The sequence below is a fragment of the Lutjanus erythropterus genome, chromosome 10 (genome assembly GCF_056507025.1).
Source record: "Lutjanus erythropterus isolate fLutEry1 chromosome 10, fLutEry1.hap2, whole genome shotgun sequence".
NCBI classification, from domain to species: domain Eukaryota; kingdom Metazoa; phylum Chordata; class Actinopteri; order Lutjaniformes; family Lutjanidae; genus Lutjanus; species Lutjanus erythropterus.
This window is the reverse complement of record NC_139326.1, coordinates 36,402,204-36,419,186: the sequence shown is the minus strand read 5'-3', so window position 1 is coordinate 36,419,186 and position 16,983 is coordinate 36,402,204. Positions and strand designations below refer to the sequence as shown.

General features: G+C 38.8%; 1 protein-coding gene across 1 annotated transcript in view; it reads left to right on the top strand.

The window, feature by feature from the left end:
• The window catches only part of loxl2b (lysyl oxidase-like 2b), a 55,080-nt gene continuing 38,097 nt past the window's right edge, over positions 1-16,983 (top strand). Inside the window, exons 1-3 of the mRNA XM_084729205.1 lie at positions 1-156; positions 5,956-6,315; positions 7,493-7,668. Coding sequence (XP_084585331.1) covers positions 5,967-6,315; positions 7,493-7,668 — 525 coding nt within the window. The 5' untranslated portion in view covers positions 1-156; positions 5,956-5,966. The remainder of the gene's footprint in view (positions 157-5,955; positions 6,316-7,492; positions 7,669-16,983) is intronic.

Sequence of the window (16,983 nt, the reverse complement as noted above, 5' to 3'; positions counted from 1 at the left end):
GAGAAAGTTTCAGAGAGGAGGAGGAGGAGGAGGAGGAGAAGCAGCTGACTCTTGTCTTTACACTGAGCTGCTGCAGTCTGTCTATCTGTCTGTCCGTGCAGCCTGCAGGAGACCACTAAAGTCCCAGAGGGACAGTCCTCAGCAGCGACAAGCCAAGTAAGTTCTGTTCAAGTCCCCTCAGGAGTTTTAACTCTGCTATAGAGATTTAAAATGTCAATGCGATGGTCAGCAATGGTGTGTTTAAAGTCCTGGGATGTTTCTGTAGGGTTTTCTTTGTGTTTGAGTCAGGGGCTACATAACAGTTCAAAGCTGCTCTGTCTTTCTGAAGTCTGCCACAGCATTAGGGACTTTTTCAGGACTTAGAAACTTGGACACATTCTCAGTCTTAAATATTTCTCCAGTTTTTAAATCATTTAAACATGTCTCTGTTGGATAACCTTGTGCATTACATCAGTGCTTTTCAAACTGAGGTCCAGGGACCAGCAGGGGTCTTCGAGTGTGTAGCTGAGGGTTCCTAGAATATTCTTACGTTTGTCCCATTTTTTTGAAAGCTGGAACAAGAGGGGAAGAAACAGGGTTGTGATGATAGTTTGACTTTATTATCTTAAAACATAAAATTGAAAGACAAAATCCTCCCTAATTTGGGTTCTGTGGTCTAATGTGCATCAATTGTGGGCATCCTTAACTTAAAAAAGTTTGGGAACCCTTGCTTTACATTTATGTATCATATATGTAGTAATTAAAACAGTAAGTAAACTAATCAATTAGTCAATAATCAGAAAATTATCTCATCTGTCCCAAATGTTTGCTAGTTTTATTGCTTTCAAAGTGAGTATTTGCTACTTCTCTCTGCTGTTTTAGATCAGAAATTGAGTACATTTGGTGTTTTGAATTGTTGGTCAGACAAAATAACTAGAGCTGCAATAATTAATCAATTAATTGATTAGTTACTAAGTATTAAGTTATGCGCTAACTATTATCGGTATGAGTTTATTGAGAAAAAAGTCAAAATCCTCTGATTCCACCTTCTTAAATGTAAATATTTTCTGATCTATTTAGTCCTTGACAATAATCTGGTTACATTAGGGTTTTGTTCAAATAAAAAGACATCTGAGGACCTTATCTTGGGTTAGAGAAGCACCAATCAATATTTTTTTACTATTTTTTAATATTTTATAGACAAAACAACTAATTGATTAATTGAGAAAATAATTGTTAGTCGCAGCCCTAAAAATGATTCATATGAAGATGTCACCTCAGTCAGCAGGTACTTGTAATGAGCTTTTTTTTTTTTGTATTTTCTGACATTTAATTAACTAGATGATGAATACATTAATTTGAAAAAAGATCATTACAATAATCGTTACTTGTAGCCTTTGTTACATCATCAGAAATTTGTTTCTACGTACATCTAAGATACAATATTCTTGTTTTTGTCAAGCTGATGATACAATATATGTCAAAGGACCTTGTGGGATTAGAGCTGAAATGATTAATCCATTATTAATTGATTTAAATAATTGCCAACTATTTAATCAATTGATTGGTTTGAGTTTTCTTTTTCCAAGGAAACAAAAGGTCAAAATTCTGTGATTTCAGCTTTTAAAATGTGAATATTTTCTGGTTTCTTTACTCCTCTCTGACAGTAAACTGAATATCAGTGGCTTGTGGGCAAAATAAGACATCTGAGGATGTAATTTTGGGAAACACCGATCAACATTTTTCACCATATTCTGACATTTTATAGGGAAATGACTATTAATCAATTAATTGAGAAAATAATTAAGCGACTATGAAAACAAACATGAGTTCCAGGCCTATGTGGGATAGAGAAAATGTCCCAACCTCAGCTCTTTTCCTGTGTGTCTGCTTGCAGTGAAGCTCACCTCTGAGTGCTTCAGAAAAGGGCACGAGAAGAGCAGCAGTTGACATTGCATAAACTGACATTTTGACCTTTTCAACCCAAGCATAGATTCCCTGCAGCAGCAGGTGGGACTGTGTGTGTGTCTGACTGCCAGGGAGTTAAAAGCAGTCATAAGAACAGGTATATAAGAGACAAAAGCCCCTCTGAGCCTCTTCTTTATAGTATGATAGCATTTGTAAAGAGGAGTTTATCTATGTTGTATTTGAAAAGATCCTGCTGAGCTTGATTTCTTTAGTCCAGAAACATCTGTCAGTGTCTCTGAGGCAGAAGGCAGCAGAGGTTTCAGATTTCAAGGTTTCTGCTTCAGTGAGGTTCTTGACATCCTGCTTTGTGCTTGAAGCGAAGGGGAGCCAGAACATCCTGGATATTCTGCTCTGTTTGATTAGATGTTGCTAAGTGCCTCCAGACTGGTCCAGTCCTCATCGTCTCCTAATGTCAACTGTTTTGCCTGAGAAATTGTGAAAGAGCTCATTTGTTGTTTGAGCTTGAAACGGGTCACAAAGTGCACTTCTGCATGTATCGCCTTAGTTGAACCTTAATTTTAATGTACATGCTGGCCGTGTCTTTAATGACAACATTGCTGTTTGGACACATTGTAAGCAGACCCAGCGGCTGAGGGCTTCGTTCCATCTGTTCGTTCTGTAATGTGTGTGTTGCTTCTAGCTTGTGCAACCACTGCCACGTTACAATGAGGAGAGGAGAAACCCTGCAGTTGAAGGATCATCTGTCTCCTGCCAGATGTTTTTTTAACACAAAAGCACAAGATTTTAAGCTTTTAACACGTAATGAGTCATGTAAACGCAGCTGTTGATAAGTTTCAGTTGTGTGCATGTTTTGAGTTCTCACCATGAACTCTTGTTTTTGTCAGTCTTTGACTCAGGAACTGTGATTGATTCCTTTTCCTTCAAGGTAGAAGCAGTTTTGGCATTACATCACCCTGCAGGTGTCTGTTTCAAGATCGAGTTAAGCTTTTCCTGGAATCATTTGATGAACTTAACTCAGAGAAACTGTTAAATGATCACCATTTGACAGACTGTAATTTAAATAATTGTGCAGCTGTTTCACATACATTCATATTATTCTGCTTTATATAATCTTTTTATATATCACAGTAATAATTCAACCTGTAGATAGTTATGTAAATGTTTCCATTAGCTGTTTTAAAGACCTACTCAGATATTCCTGTATCCTCTTCTGCATTGGAAGCAATACCTTTATCATTTATGCAAGCACAACATGCTTTTATTTTGAAAAGGTACCAAAAAATACACATTTGGACAGTTTTTTGACTGCAAAATAAGCAACAATGATTATTATGTCTCAAAAATAATAAAAAAGATTATTAGATTATTACAAGAGTACCAAGATGCAGACATGCAGACCTCCACAAGAGGATGTCTAAGGTATGTCCGGAGAAGAGGTTCACTGTACAAAAACGCAACTTTATCACTTTATTCTCTAAGTTCAATAAAACTTAACCTTATTTTCTTTTTTTTTTTTTCTTTTTTTTTTTGGTTTCCCCTCTGATGTCAAGTTTCCTGATGCACAGATAGCTATATTTATTACTAAAGTAGCCAACTGGTGAATGCTGCTGACCACTAGCTGCCTTTAGATAGCCTTATTTTGTTGCCCACTCACATGGCTCTGGGTCCTGGTGCCCATTCCAGGCGGCGATGCTTCCTGCCAGCATCCTCGCTGCCCCACCCTACCCCCTGTCTAAAGCTCCTGTGCTAGCAATATTGTGAGCTAATTTGGGTCATGGATGTATAAGAAAACCTAGATAGGCCATTGCTCCTCAACCTTGCTTACAAGTTCTCCAAGTGGCAACTTGCAGTATTGCAGCGAAAGCTCCCCCTGCAGCCCAAAAAGCATCTTCCCCACAAGCCACTATTACAAAAGAGACATCTGTAAAAGTGTTGACAGGTTACCTGGCATAAAAATGGCAGAGAAAGTGTAGCCAAAAATTCTCAACACAAACATGCTAGCTTGCTAGCTTTCATGCTCACAATCCAGCTTATTCTTCTGGTTTCTCAAATGTTACCAAATGTAGCTTTAATGTTGCACTAGCAGATTTTTTTGACCATTTGGTGGCATGGAAAAAAGCTGTGAACCCAAACCTTGAGCTCATAAAACTGTGCGAACACGTTAGCAAGCAATTGCGTTTCTACACAACCAGCTGACACAGAACAACATTAGCATTTCTCCTTTGAGCTTTGTTGTCTGCTAACTCCTGAGAGAAATATCTGGCTTTTGAGCTCCACTATGTTCATCAGCTAGCTACTAACTTCTTCTGCTATTTGGAGCTTAGCAGGAAGTATACATTGAGCTTTTTCATTTAAAATAGCTGCCTGCTGCTGATGGAAATGATGCTGATGAAGGTAGACTGAGCAGGAGTGAAAATCTGATATGGTATGATTACATGAAATTTTCTCAAGAGCAATCCACCAAACACAGTGCTGTAACTCTGCAGGAAAAAAACACTCTGTCACCTTCCCAGCTAACGAACAAAGAAATGTCAAACATATATTTTGTTTGAACTGCTTACTGGAGGTCAGCTGATGACAGACCGCTAGATTCCCGCACACACGCTGCATCACGTTCCCCTGCTGAGGGCAACCATTGTGAGACAAAGGCCAGGTGGTCGACATTTAGTTTTATTAATATTCTTGAAATGACATAACTGTGTTTACACTGATAAGTTGGAGGTGAACAAAGTGACCCCTTTTATTGTACATCACACGCTATCATTTAATCTGTTGTTATTATGAATATAAAGTGCAGCTTTACTATTCTCAGTTAATCATGATCTGGCAAAGGTGTGTAAGGTAGCTGTCATGATCCAGGCTGCCTTAAAATTTTAAGTTGACTGTATTTGAGAAGACAAGTTAAGATAATTGTGTAATGATATATATAAAATTTTCTAGTCAATAAACTATATCAATTCAGTTGTACTTAAGAAAACATGTTTGATAAGCTCAAGAAATTAAGTTGAACCAACAACTATTCTGAATGGCAACAAAAAATTTTTATTCCCTTTTTCTGTTTTTCAGTTTGAAAAGTCAGTTTTTCATTTCATACAAATGCTTTTCACTCTCAAATATTGCATGCTTCAAAGTCTGATCATGTTTCCACAGACACTTAAGTTAATGCGTTGATTGAATTCATACATGTTCATTCATTCACTTTGCATTAGAAGAACTCATGCATGAGTTCTAAAATGTTCTGAAAATAAATACTTGACATTTTAAGTTTAATCAACATGAACAAATACAACTTATTATATTATGTTATATTTATGTTTAGCTTATAAGAAAATATTTGTTGATTCCATTTCATTCCTGCATGTTTTTTTTTTTACAGTGTAGTTACTAGTTATGAAGCACACACTTACACACATATAGGCATATATACAGCATATTTTACCAATGTGATTTTGTTGGTCTTCACAGATTTTGCAACCAAACTATCTATCTTATAGCATATTGTCACATGATTAAATAGTGCATATCTGTTAGTGACAAAACTACTAAAGAAAATAAGAAATTATTCATTCAATTGAAACTTTTGAAATAGTCTATTTATAGTCTTTGTAGTTTATGTAGAATAAGCATATCATTTTATTTTAGACTGCTGCTGACTGTTTGACCAAAAAATTAAAATCACGATGGAGATGGGTTTATATAACAGTTTGCACCATTTTTAATTTTAATGTGAATTCTTCTTTGAACACAGGAATATTTCCAAGGTGGCAATCTGAATCACTTGCAGATGCCCTTTGTTGGACGGCCTACTCTCTCTATGGGCCCCAGTGCAAATTCACTGCTTGCACTGTCTCACTTTCATAAATTTTTGAGTTTCACAAGAGACAGATTGAAAAAAGACACTGAAGTGCCTCTTTGTGTGTCTCTTTGCACACTTGTTCTTCAGTCTGAGTCTTCTCTAATAAACAGTAAGTATCACTGTGAAGACCCATCTGAGATCTTTGCCAAGAAATGTTAATGAGTGCTCCTCTCTTTTATTCTTTTCATCAGTTCCAACCAAAATGCCGGCCACCCAGTGTCTGCGCTGCTGCGCTGTCATTCTGTTAGTGCTATTAGAGCTGGCCCTCGCCCAGTACGAACACCTTGGCTACCCGCCGGGCTACCCCGAACCAGAGCAGGAACAGTATACTGCCCCGCAGCTGTCGCCGGACACGCCCAGGATTCAGCTCCGACTGGCGGGAGATAAGAGGAAACACAACGAGGGCCGCGTGGAGGTTTTCTACAACGGAGAATGGGGCACCGTCTGCGATGACGACTTCAACATCCATGCCGCTAAGGTGGTGTGCAGGGAGCTGGGCTACCTGGAGGGCATCTCATGGTCACCATCTGCGAAATATGGGAAAGGAACAGGTAGGTACACTCTTAGAAACAAAGGTTCCAAAAGGGTTCTTCCCAAAAGGCTGGGGTTCTACCAATTGCTTCTGAAGAGCCCTTTTTCTTTGAAGAACGGGTTTGTCAAAGGTTCTTTGCAAGACTTATGGTTCAGTTAAGATCCAAAGTACACTTTTTGGAAGAAGAACTCATGCATTAAGGGTTCTTTGCACCAAAATATTAAAGGGTTCTCAGTAGATCCCCCTTGGCAAGTGCTAGATAAAGCCCTTGGCATATAAAAGGGTTGTTGGTTGAACCCTCTGGGCAAGTTCTAGATGAAATCCTTGTAATATAAAAAGGTTCTCATAGAACCGTTTTGGTGTGCTCTTGTGAACACTCTTAGAAGGTAAAAAATATTCTTAATATAACCTTCAGAGAGGGTTCTGGGTGGAACCAGTACACCATAGAAAGGTTCTCTGTAGACCCTCTCATAGGGGGTTCTTTCACAGATGGATTCTGGGTTCTAGGTATAACTCCATGGGTGGGTTCTAGATAAAACTCCTGGAATATAAGAAGCTTCACGACAGAACCCCTTGGGTGGGTTCTTGTTAACACCCTTAGATGGCAGAAGAGTTTTCAATAGAACCCCCCAAAGAGGGTTTTGTGTGGAACTATTACACCATAGAAGGGTACTCTGTAGAACGTCTTACAAGGGGTTCAGGGTGAAACCTTTCACAGACAGTTCTATAGGCATAACTTTATGTTAGATCTGTCTGAAAGACTTCCAAGTAGAACCTTTATAAAAGGTTTCACCAGTGGCCAAAAAGAGTTCTCCTACTGGGACAAGCTGAAGAACACTTTATGGTTCTAGTTAGCGCATTTATTTCTACAAGCGTATAGTAAAGCAGTGTTCAGGAACTATTTTTTCTCTTGTCAGGGTGGAAACACATTCAATATGTACCCAATAAAAGTGGATAACATTTCATTTTGAAGGCCAACACTGGCTGAACATGCAGTATACTGATGTAACCCTGTGCATGATCGTTCTGTTTATGACATATTGGAAACTGGTTCATGGTAAATGCTTCACAATTTTTGGAGAATGCAGCTTAGCCTTCACAAGACACTCTATTTTTCCTTTGTTGTTTCCACTACTAAAGGGAAAAATTCCTCCCCGTGGAAGCACTGATGATGAATCTCTCTTTTGTCCGCTCAGGACCCATCTGGTTTGACAATCTCCACTGCACTGGCACAGAAAAGACCCTGGCGCTGTGTCCCTCCAATGGAATTGGTGTTTCAGACTGCAAACACACTGAAGATGTAGGTGTGGTGTGCAGCGACAAGAGGATCCCGGGATTCAAATTCATCAACACCCTGCCCAACCATATAGAGGTAAACAGGCAGTGTCTGAAATCTTTCACACTCTTATCAATCTAGTGTCTTTACATGTACATTAGGATCCTGGTTTTGAGCCTTATTCTATTTTTGATTACATTCTGAATTACGGTGTTTACATGGAACATGAAAAACCTGGTTGTTTATCCCTGCATACATGATCATAGCAGTATCCATGTTTCTGACTGCAGCAGAGGTGGGAAGTAATTAAGTCCAAATACTTAGTTACTGTATGTAAGTAGATTTTTCAGGTATCTGTACTCTGTCTTTTCTAAGCATTCTTCTTTCTAGTACTTTTATTTTGCATCATTGCGCGCCACATTAACAACATCAAGATGGAACACCTAGAGAAGATGATTCTTTGCATATCCATCAGCACATATGAGACACAACAGATGCAAAGGGGCGAAAATTGCGGAAAAAACGTAAGAAGAAAAAATTACATGAAAAATTATTTAACAAGAAGTAGAAAATGAAAAAGATGTAACTGGATGAAAACAACAGATCAAGACAACCAAACATAACAAGATGTACCTAGATGAAAACGGCGTAACAAGACATAACAAAATGAAAAATATGTGAAAGGACGTAACGGGATGAAAACGGCGCAAGAAGACAACCAGACATAACAAGACGTAACCAGATTAAAATGACATAACAAGATGTAACAATATAAAAAAGATGTTAAAAGATGTAACTGGATGAAAATGAGATACCAAGACAGCTGACATAACAAGACATAACAAGATTAAAGCAATGTAACAAAATGAAAAAGATGTCAAACGACGTAACTGGATAAAAACACCGTTGCAAGGCAACTGACGGAAGATGTAACAAGACTTGAGTAAACAAGTTGAATCAGTACTTCTGCTTTTACCATTTTTTTCCACAAGTATCTGAACTTCTATTTGTGTAATGAATATGTATACTTTTGCCACCTTTGGTCTGCAGGTGTGTCTTGATTTCTAACCTTCTCAGCCACGATGAGATGGTTCAGAAATCTGGATTAAGGTGTTTACATGTGACAGCATCCTGGTTTCTTTTGAAGTTCTCCAGGTCACATATCCAGTACATGCTGGCTGAGCTGTTAAGATGTGATACTAGTGTGCATGTAGTGTGCATTCAGACAGAGCTGTCTGATACTGTACATACTGTAAAATCTTAGTTATGGCTGCATTCAGACATGGCAGGATGGTTTTGAAAGAGGTCACAGTGCTTATGCAATATTTGGCTCTTGGTGTGCAAAAAGGGAGCAGAGGCACAGCTGGAAAACAGCAGTATCATCTTTCTCTCACAGGCTATTATCAGTGATGGATTTTAGAGCTTATTTCACTGTTGAGGCCTTAATTTATCAGTGAAGTGAGGACAAGGGACTGCAGCTACCTCTTTTAGCATGTAATTGCATAATACATTTTGCTTGAGACATTATTCCATTTCAGAAACTTTTTTATCATCTAAAATTTATAATCTCTTAATATATGTTAGAGAAGGTCTCTATGAGTCTTTTTAACTGGCTAAAGTTATGTCAGTCATAACATGCTTTGAGACACAGGACCCAGATTATTTGATAATACTTTCTATGAAGACCACATCTTCAGTGTGTTACAGGGGCGTTCATAGTGCATTATAATGTGTTCATAATGTTTTATGACAACACTCATTGACACAAATAATGCTTTTGATGCACCAACAGTTGTAAAGCATTTTAAATGTGACTTATACTGAATTACAAATTCAAATGTCTTATGGATGCTCCTGACTAGTTATAAACTAGATGTTGACTGATGGGGCTTATAATACAGTATGAGTACTGCTACTCACCTATATACACCTTTACAATCAGCTGTAGCAAGGACTCATAGTTATAACAGTCCATACAGTACCTCATCATCATACGTCATCATAATGTTGTCATTGTAGGTGGTTAGTAAAGTGTATTAGATTTTCATCTTTCAAACACTGTTGTTACTTTGGCAAGGAGGTTATAAAGCATTATGAATGCCAAACTAAACTAAAGTACTTAATAAACCTACATTATAAGTTGTTATGCATGATTATAAACATTTATTAAGCATTTTATAAGGCCTTATAAATAAATTGTAATGTTATGAACATGCTTATAATGCATTATAGACAAGACCCTCATAGAAAGTTTATAATGTCTGTGATAGAGGATTAATACCAGATTAAAAAAAGCAAATGGGCAAAATGAAAAAGCAGCACAGGCTGAGATATCGTGATTTTTATTTCCTGGTACAAGTCAAGATCCAAAACTTCTGTATCCTACGTTTCCCATGATGCAGCTTAATAATATTTTCATTAGACCCTGTTTGCATGGTCTTTCAAACTCCACACCCACAGTTTTGTAATGCTGGCTTTCTATACAAATCTATAGAGTCCAAGCTGACGTAACCTTGATCGCATCATTGGAGTTTTTCTTTCAGACTTCACAAAAACTCCTCCAGAGTCACAGAAAACCTGATACAGTTATTTTCACAGGCGTAGTGCTCCTAATGCCCATTAAATAATAAATCTTCCCTTAGTTTTTGGCTGGAAACAGCTCCGCACACTTAAAGCCAATAATGTTTTAATAACAGTCCTTTCTAAATAGCCTGCAGTGAAATTGTGTCAGTGAAAGTGAGGTTAAACTGGTAATTGTTAGGTGCTGCGCTCATAACTGTCAGGGCTGTCTGGCCAGATCATTGAAAGGCTCCGCTGAGCATCCCCTTTCTGGGCCGGCCAATAAGCTGCGAGCTAATTGCCACCAAAGGCAGAATGTTATCTTTGGGCTCAGTGTGCAGGCCTCATGAATCCACATTCCAATGTTATGAGCAAGCTGCAGACCAGAGCCAACGCTCAGCCTCTTTCTCTCTGTCTGACCCACTCCTCCGCTTCTTTAGAGAGTTTAAAAAACAAATAAAGCGTTTTTCATAATGTCCCAAAAAACACACACGGACACCTCAGCTGAGCTTTTCTTTTCTTTCCCAAAAGAAACTGGCAGGAATTGTGGGTTGTTATGGTTGGCTTGAATTGAAAAACTATGAATTGAGTCCCTGATGTTGTCTTACTCTGACTGCAGAAACTGTTAAACTAGCTCCAATTAATATTTATATAATAACAATGTATCAACTGACAAAGTGAAAACAATGTGCTTTTCGTGATGAGAATTATCTAAGAGAATTATCGCCTGAATCTGCAGCTCTTCTCAGTTTTACGGAGCTTTAGAACGACTTTCAGCTCATTGTTTAGCTGTCCAGCTGCTACCTTACTGTTTTGCTCTCAGCACTCTGATAGCATCATTTTCCGCCGCAGCAGGCAGCTGTTTTCAATGGAAAGACTCCAAAAAAACCCACTGTACATGACCAGCTCCGCAGCCAGCCGCAGTTAGAGCCTAGCTGGTGAATATAATGGAACATTTAGCAGCAAAATGGACAGATATTTCCCTCAGGAGTTGGTAGAGACCAAAAAAACAGTTAAAAGAGACTAATTATTGGACTCACTGCCATTTTACACTGCATGCAGCAGGTATACAGTACAACTTCTGTATGTCTGCTGAGCAGTATTCGCAGCAGCCAAAATACATTCATTAGAACGGTTGAAGATTGCATGTATTTACACCAGATGTAAATGCAGCATGTTGTGACTGCAGCATTCAGCAAACATAGAATAGAGTTATCAGTTTTCTGCATGCTGCAAACGTGCGTGGGAGAACCTCCTGAATGTGTTCTAGATAAAAAAGTTCTGGAACAAAAAGGTTGTCAGTAGAATTCCCTTAGTGCGTTCTAGATAAAACCCTTGGAATATAAAAAGGTTCTGGGTAAAATCCCCTTAGTGGGTTCTAGGTGAAACCCTTTGGAACAAAAAAGGTTTTCAGTAGAATACTCTTGGTATGTTTTAGATAAAACCTTTAGAATATAAAAAGGTTCTGCATAAAACCCCCTTGGTGGGGTCTAGATAAAACCCTTTGGAACAAAAAAGGTTCTCAGTAGAATACCCTTTGTGGGTTCTTGATAAAACCCTTGGAATATAAAAAACTGTGTTCTTGTTAGCACTCTTAGAAGGTGGAAAGGTTTTGGATAGAACCCAGACAGAGGGTTTTGTGTAGAACCTTTATACCATAGAAGGGTTCACAGATGCTGGGTTTGAAATATAACTCTGAGAGGGGTACAAGTGGAATTTTTATAAATGGTTCTACCAGGAACTAAAAAGGGTTCTCCTACTGGGACAAGCCAAATACCTTTAAAAGGTTCTAGATAGCACCTTCATCTTCAGTGTATATGCTTGTAGCGGTTAATGTAGGCAGGAGAACTGGCGTCCAGCAGCCTGAAGAAGATTTGTAGTCTTCAGCTCCAACTGATGCTGATTCCCATCACTTGACATCAGTTAAGGACATTTATCAGATACACTCAGCTCCCTCTGGAGACACGAGAGGCTTTGTACAATTTCACAAAGTACAGTACAAGTAGTACTCCCCAAGAGTTGTAAACAGACTTTGATGTGTAAAATTTAATTCCACATTAGAGCTGCATTGTGAGAGCAGATACATCAAGCTAACTTCCTGTGCCGAGGTTTCCAGAGACAAACAGTAAAGATTAAGATTCTCCAGAGAGCGCGGCTGGAAAAGTCTAGACGTCTGAACTCAAGCTGGGATACAAGGTGAAAAAAAAAAACAACGACAAAAAAAATCAGACTCAGCTTTTCCATTCAGTAAAAGAAGTCACGTGAGCTCAGAGTATGTAAAACACAGCCGGCCCCGGCCTTTTCATCTGGAAGTGGTAATCTGGTGACTCACGTGGGCACTTTCTGGTGTGCACTGTAATGGCAGCCATGACGGCATGTCGCTGGGGGTTTTGCGGTGCGGGATGATTAGTAGTCTTTCAGAGTGGCTGAGGAGCCTGCGTGCCTCCTCAGGTGATGGTATCCTCGGTACAATGGGCAGCCACAGAGGAAATACCCGGAGAGTGAGCTCAGAGGGACGTGAAACACAAAGCCTTGCACACACGTGTTGCTGACCTTTGACATGTGTGCTCAGATTCCTCTCTGGGACTGATGTGCCCTCTCACGTTGTTGAAGTGCCACTTTGACAGAGGTGGCAAAAGTAAACACATTCTTTACTCAAGTAGAAGTAAAAAAAGACTCTGGTAAAAGTAGAAGTACTGATTGAACTTCTTTACTCAAGTAAAAGTAAAAAATTACAGGCTCTGTAATGTTTTCATGGTATAAAAGTAAAAACTCGCCCTGTAAAGGACATTTCTACAAAGCTCAGTGAACCTCAGTCTCCCACTCTTGTCTGTTTCGTCTTGTTACATCTTTTAAGACATTTTCCTCTTGTGGCGTCCTGTCACGTCTTCTATCTGTTTTTATGCCCCGTTACGTCTTGTTACATTGTTTTCGTCTTGTTATGTCTTTTATACCATTTTGTCTTGTTACATGTTTTTACATCTTTTTCATATTGTTATGTCTTATTACATCATTTTGTCTTGTTATGTCCTTCATGTCATTGTTGTCTTGTTTTGTGTGGTTACAGAATTTTCTCACTGTGTTTTACATCATTTTTGTCATTACATCTTGTTACGTTATATTTGTCTTGTTGTGTCTTGTATGTTATTTTTCTCTCATTATGTATCGTTACATTGTTTTCATCTTGGCAATGGTCTTGTTGCATAATTTTGTCATTATGTCTTTTACATTATTTTGGTCTTGTTCTATATCTTCTTGTAACATCTTTTATGTTATTTTTGTCTTGTTATGTGTTGTTACATCGTTTTCATCTTCTGACATATTTTTACTATCATTGCGTCTTGTTAGGTCATTTTGTTTTGTTTCATTTTGTTACGTTATTTTTACACCATTTTTGTCTTGGTAATTCTTTTACGTCATTTTTGTCATGTCTTTTACACAGTTTTATGTTTTTTATGTATTGTTATGTTGTTTTCATCTTGTTACGTCTTTTTCATCTTTTTACACCGTTTTCGTCTTGCAACTGAATTAACAAGCCTGTTTTGAAAATGAAAAGAGTAGAAGTGCAGATATTTGTGTAAAATTTAGGAGGCAAAAGCGAAACATTGTCAGAAAAAGAAATACTCAAGTAAAGTACAGATACCTGATAAATCTCCTTATGTATGGTAACTAAGTATTTGTACTTAGTTACTTCCCATCTCTGCATTTTGAGCCAGATTTTTTTTTGACCAACTTGGAAACTTGCAGAAATCAAACATGTTGTTCCATAAGTTTGTCCCTTTGTGGTCAGCAGGGTTCATGGCTTTGCACAGGTTTCTACAGTGACTGTATATTTAGCATTGTGTCTCAGTCAGCTGCACGGTAAACAACACAGATTGACACCCACTGCTCAGCTGTGTGTCTCTGGAATATTCACCGTGGCATCTCTACGCAGTTCAAATATATTTTCCCGTTGTGTTTTGAGGAAGTCTGCTGCCTGGCCTCAGCGTTTCAGCTTGTGCAGGAGCAGCCGCAGAGAATTACTGAGGTCTGACCTGCGATCACGCGCATGCATTACATTCCATTTCTAACCAATTTCAACATGAAGAAATTCCAGGGTTTATGAAATGTGATGTTTGGCAGTGCCCTTTTCCACACGGGTGCAACAGGCTGCCTCTGCCCCATTTATCCAAATTATGTGAACAGTGATGCAGTCAGACTTCTGAAGCTGATTTATGCAAGTCAACACTCAAGAAGGGACAAAAACAGCCGCTAGAAACATCTGAGGTGCGGCCTGTGAAAGAGGGATATTCTTAGTCATTTGACTTTATGGAGAAATGTCAACTGATGTGGGGACTGGCTACACAATGCAGCATTATAGAAATGTCTGTGCAGTGAAGGAAAACTGGAGAGATGTAATTAGGGCCGAGTATTGTAATCGTGGAAACGTCCACAATTATGAGTCATCAAAAGCTTTTAAAACGGGAGAAAAGTGGGTTATAATGTGTGACTCTTCCAGTCTTTTTCTCACAAGCAGGTCTGCTTAATAAAGTCGTCTGCATTGTGCAATATTCCTAACCTCAATTTCCAACGGGACATGTTTCAGTCACTTTTTTTCGCATACAGTGTCCTCCAGGCATGTCATGATACCAGAAATTTAGCTGTCAATACCAATACCGGTGAAATTCCCCAGTTCTCAATACTCAATTTGATACCACAGTCAAAAACAAAACAACGGAAAATCCCATGATTATTTTTTTCCTGACAGATGACACAGACTGAATGATAGGAGAGAGGGACGTTCCTGGCAACTAATTTCCCTCTTGGTTAAACGCAAAATTTAATTTAGACTAGTTGATTGTCTAACAGTAAGAAGACTCTCAGAAAGCAGTTATAATTGAGCACATTTTTATTAACTAATAATGTTAAACATCTGAAAAATTCTGGTGTATTAAGAGCCATTTGAAGCTGTTGTTTGTGCTGTGCAATACAAACTTTGCAAATTCATCTACATAATATGACAACTCACTAAATGCTTCACCTTTTCAGACCAAAGAGAATCACAGCGTCTGCAGGTAAATGACCCAGAGCTGATGTTAGCTGCCAGCCTGCAACACAGTGTAGCTAACATAAGCAGTGCTAGCAGCAGCTGCTCTGCTTGGAGGTTAATGTCCATGTCTGTGCTGAATGTTGTTACAAACTGGTTTATGAGGTGTTATCTGTCCGACTTTGCTGATAAAAACATCCACGTCCTTAGGGCGTACGGGGAGAGGGGCTGCCGTCTGATGGGGTCACACCTCCGACTAGTGGCGGGCGGCTGCATAACATCTTAGAGGCAACAGGCATGAATTAAATATTGATAAATACTTTAACTGAGTAGTATTTCTGGTGCCGACTAGCGAGAGTGGCAATGTTTAATTGTGTAGTCGACTAATCACGCACAACCCTAGTAGGAGTCAAGATATCCTACTACTGTGAGCTGTGGTTACATTATGTTAGCCTAAACATGGTAGCCTTTAGCATTTAGCCATTTCATTGTAGAGCATACGGGCTGCTAAGTCTGACCTTAGATTGCTGTTTTGTCATAAATTTCTCCTTTCTCAAAAAATTGCAGTTTGGTTCTGTGATTTGGATTTTGCACATGGCCATATTGCAAAAAAGTTAACTAAAAAATTGTTCAGGCGTGTTCTCTACACAGCAGTGCCAGCTGTCTCAAACAAAAATAAAGGTAACGTGTATTTCAGAATAAAGATAACAAGGATAAGGAAGGATAGGACACACTGTCAGTGAAATGTTAAGTCACCATCTGAATTTCTGTCTTTGAGGCACTTGGCTAAGTTGGAAGTGTTTCCTCCTTTCATCTGAAAAGTTTGATTGCACCGTTTGCACAATAGTTTTACAAATTTATTATTAATTGCAGATCATCTGCCTTGAATGAAAAGTATTTCCGTACATGTCTCTTACTGTTTTTCTTCTTGACGAGTTGAGGCAGAGCTGCTGTTGCAGCCGCTATTGTCTCTTTCCATAAACCATGACCTGGTTACTCAAGATAATCCACACCTTGTTATAAGCAGTTTCATGTAGAAACTCATTTCTTTCTGTAGTAAAATCTATTGGAACTAATTACATTGTATGTAGTTTCTACATGAAACTGCTCAAAACAAGATGTGTGGATTATCATGAATAACAGGGGTTATGATTTTTTGAAAAAGACGCTGGTTTTGAATTTTTCAAATCTATTTTATTGACGCTTTGAGCACCACAAACTGAGAGCTGTGTCGTTCCATTATATTGGAAAGAGGACAGACATTTCTACGGCCGACAACTTAGCATTGCCGGCCATGGGAAAAATATGTATTTTTAATTTTTAGGGGGAACTATTCCTGTAATATAAATGTATGTAAATAAATAGAGCTCCCACAGCTACATTTCTTCATCTTAAATAAATAAAAACCCCTCACTGAAAGCCAGCGCTGCACGTAATAAGAAGATCTCAGTGGTAACTGATGCCTATAGGCCACATCCCACGCTGCCTTGCCCAGTTTACCTGTTAGTTTGCTCTCTTGTTCTGACAAATCCTCTGTGGTTGTCGTGCTAGAACAGGTAGCGATGAAATCTGGCTGTGGGGATTAGTAGAACCAAAGCACTCCTCTCTATTTCCATTTTCATCCCTGTTTCTGCAGCTTTTCCCTCTTCCCCTCTTTCCTCCCTTTCTCTGCTGCGCTCCCTCTCATAAGGAGATTACAAGCAGCCATGAAGTCACCCCAAGCAGAGTTTACAACTCCCATTTTCCTCTCTTTAGTCACTTTTTCCCTCTGAGGCCTTAAGGTCAAATCTTCCACTTTCCTCCCTGTAAATCTCCAGCCATGTCGT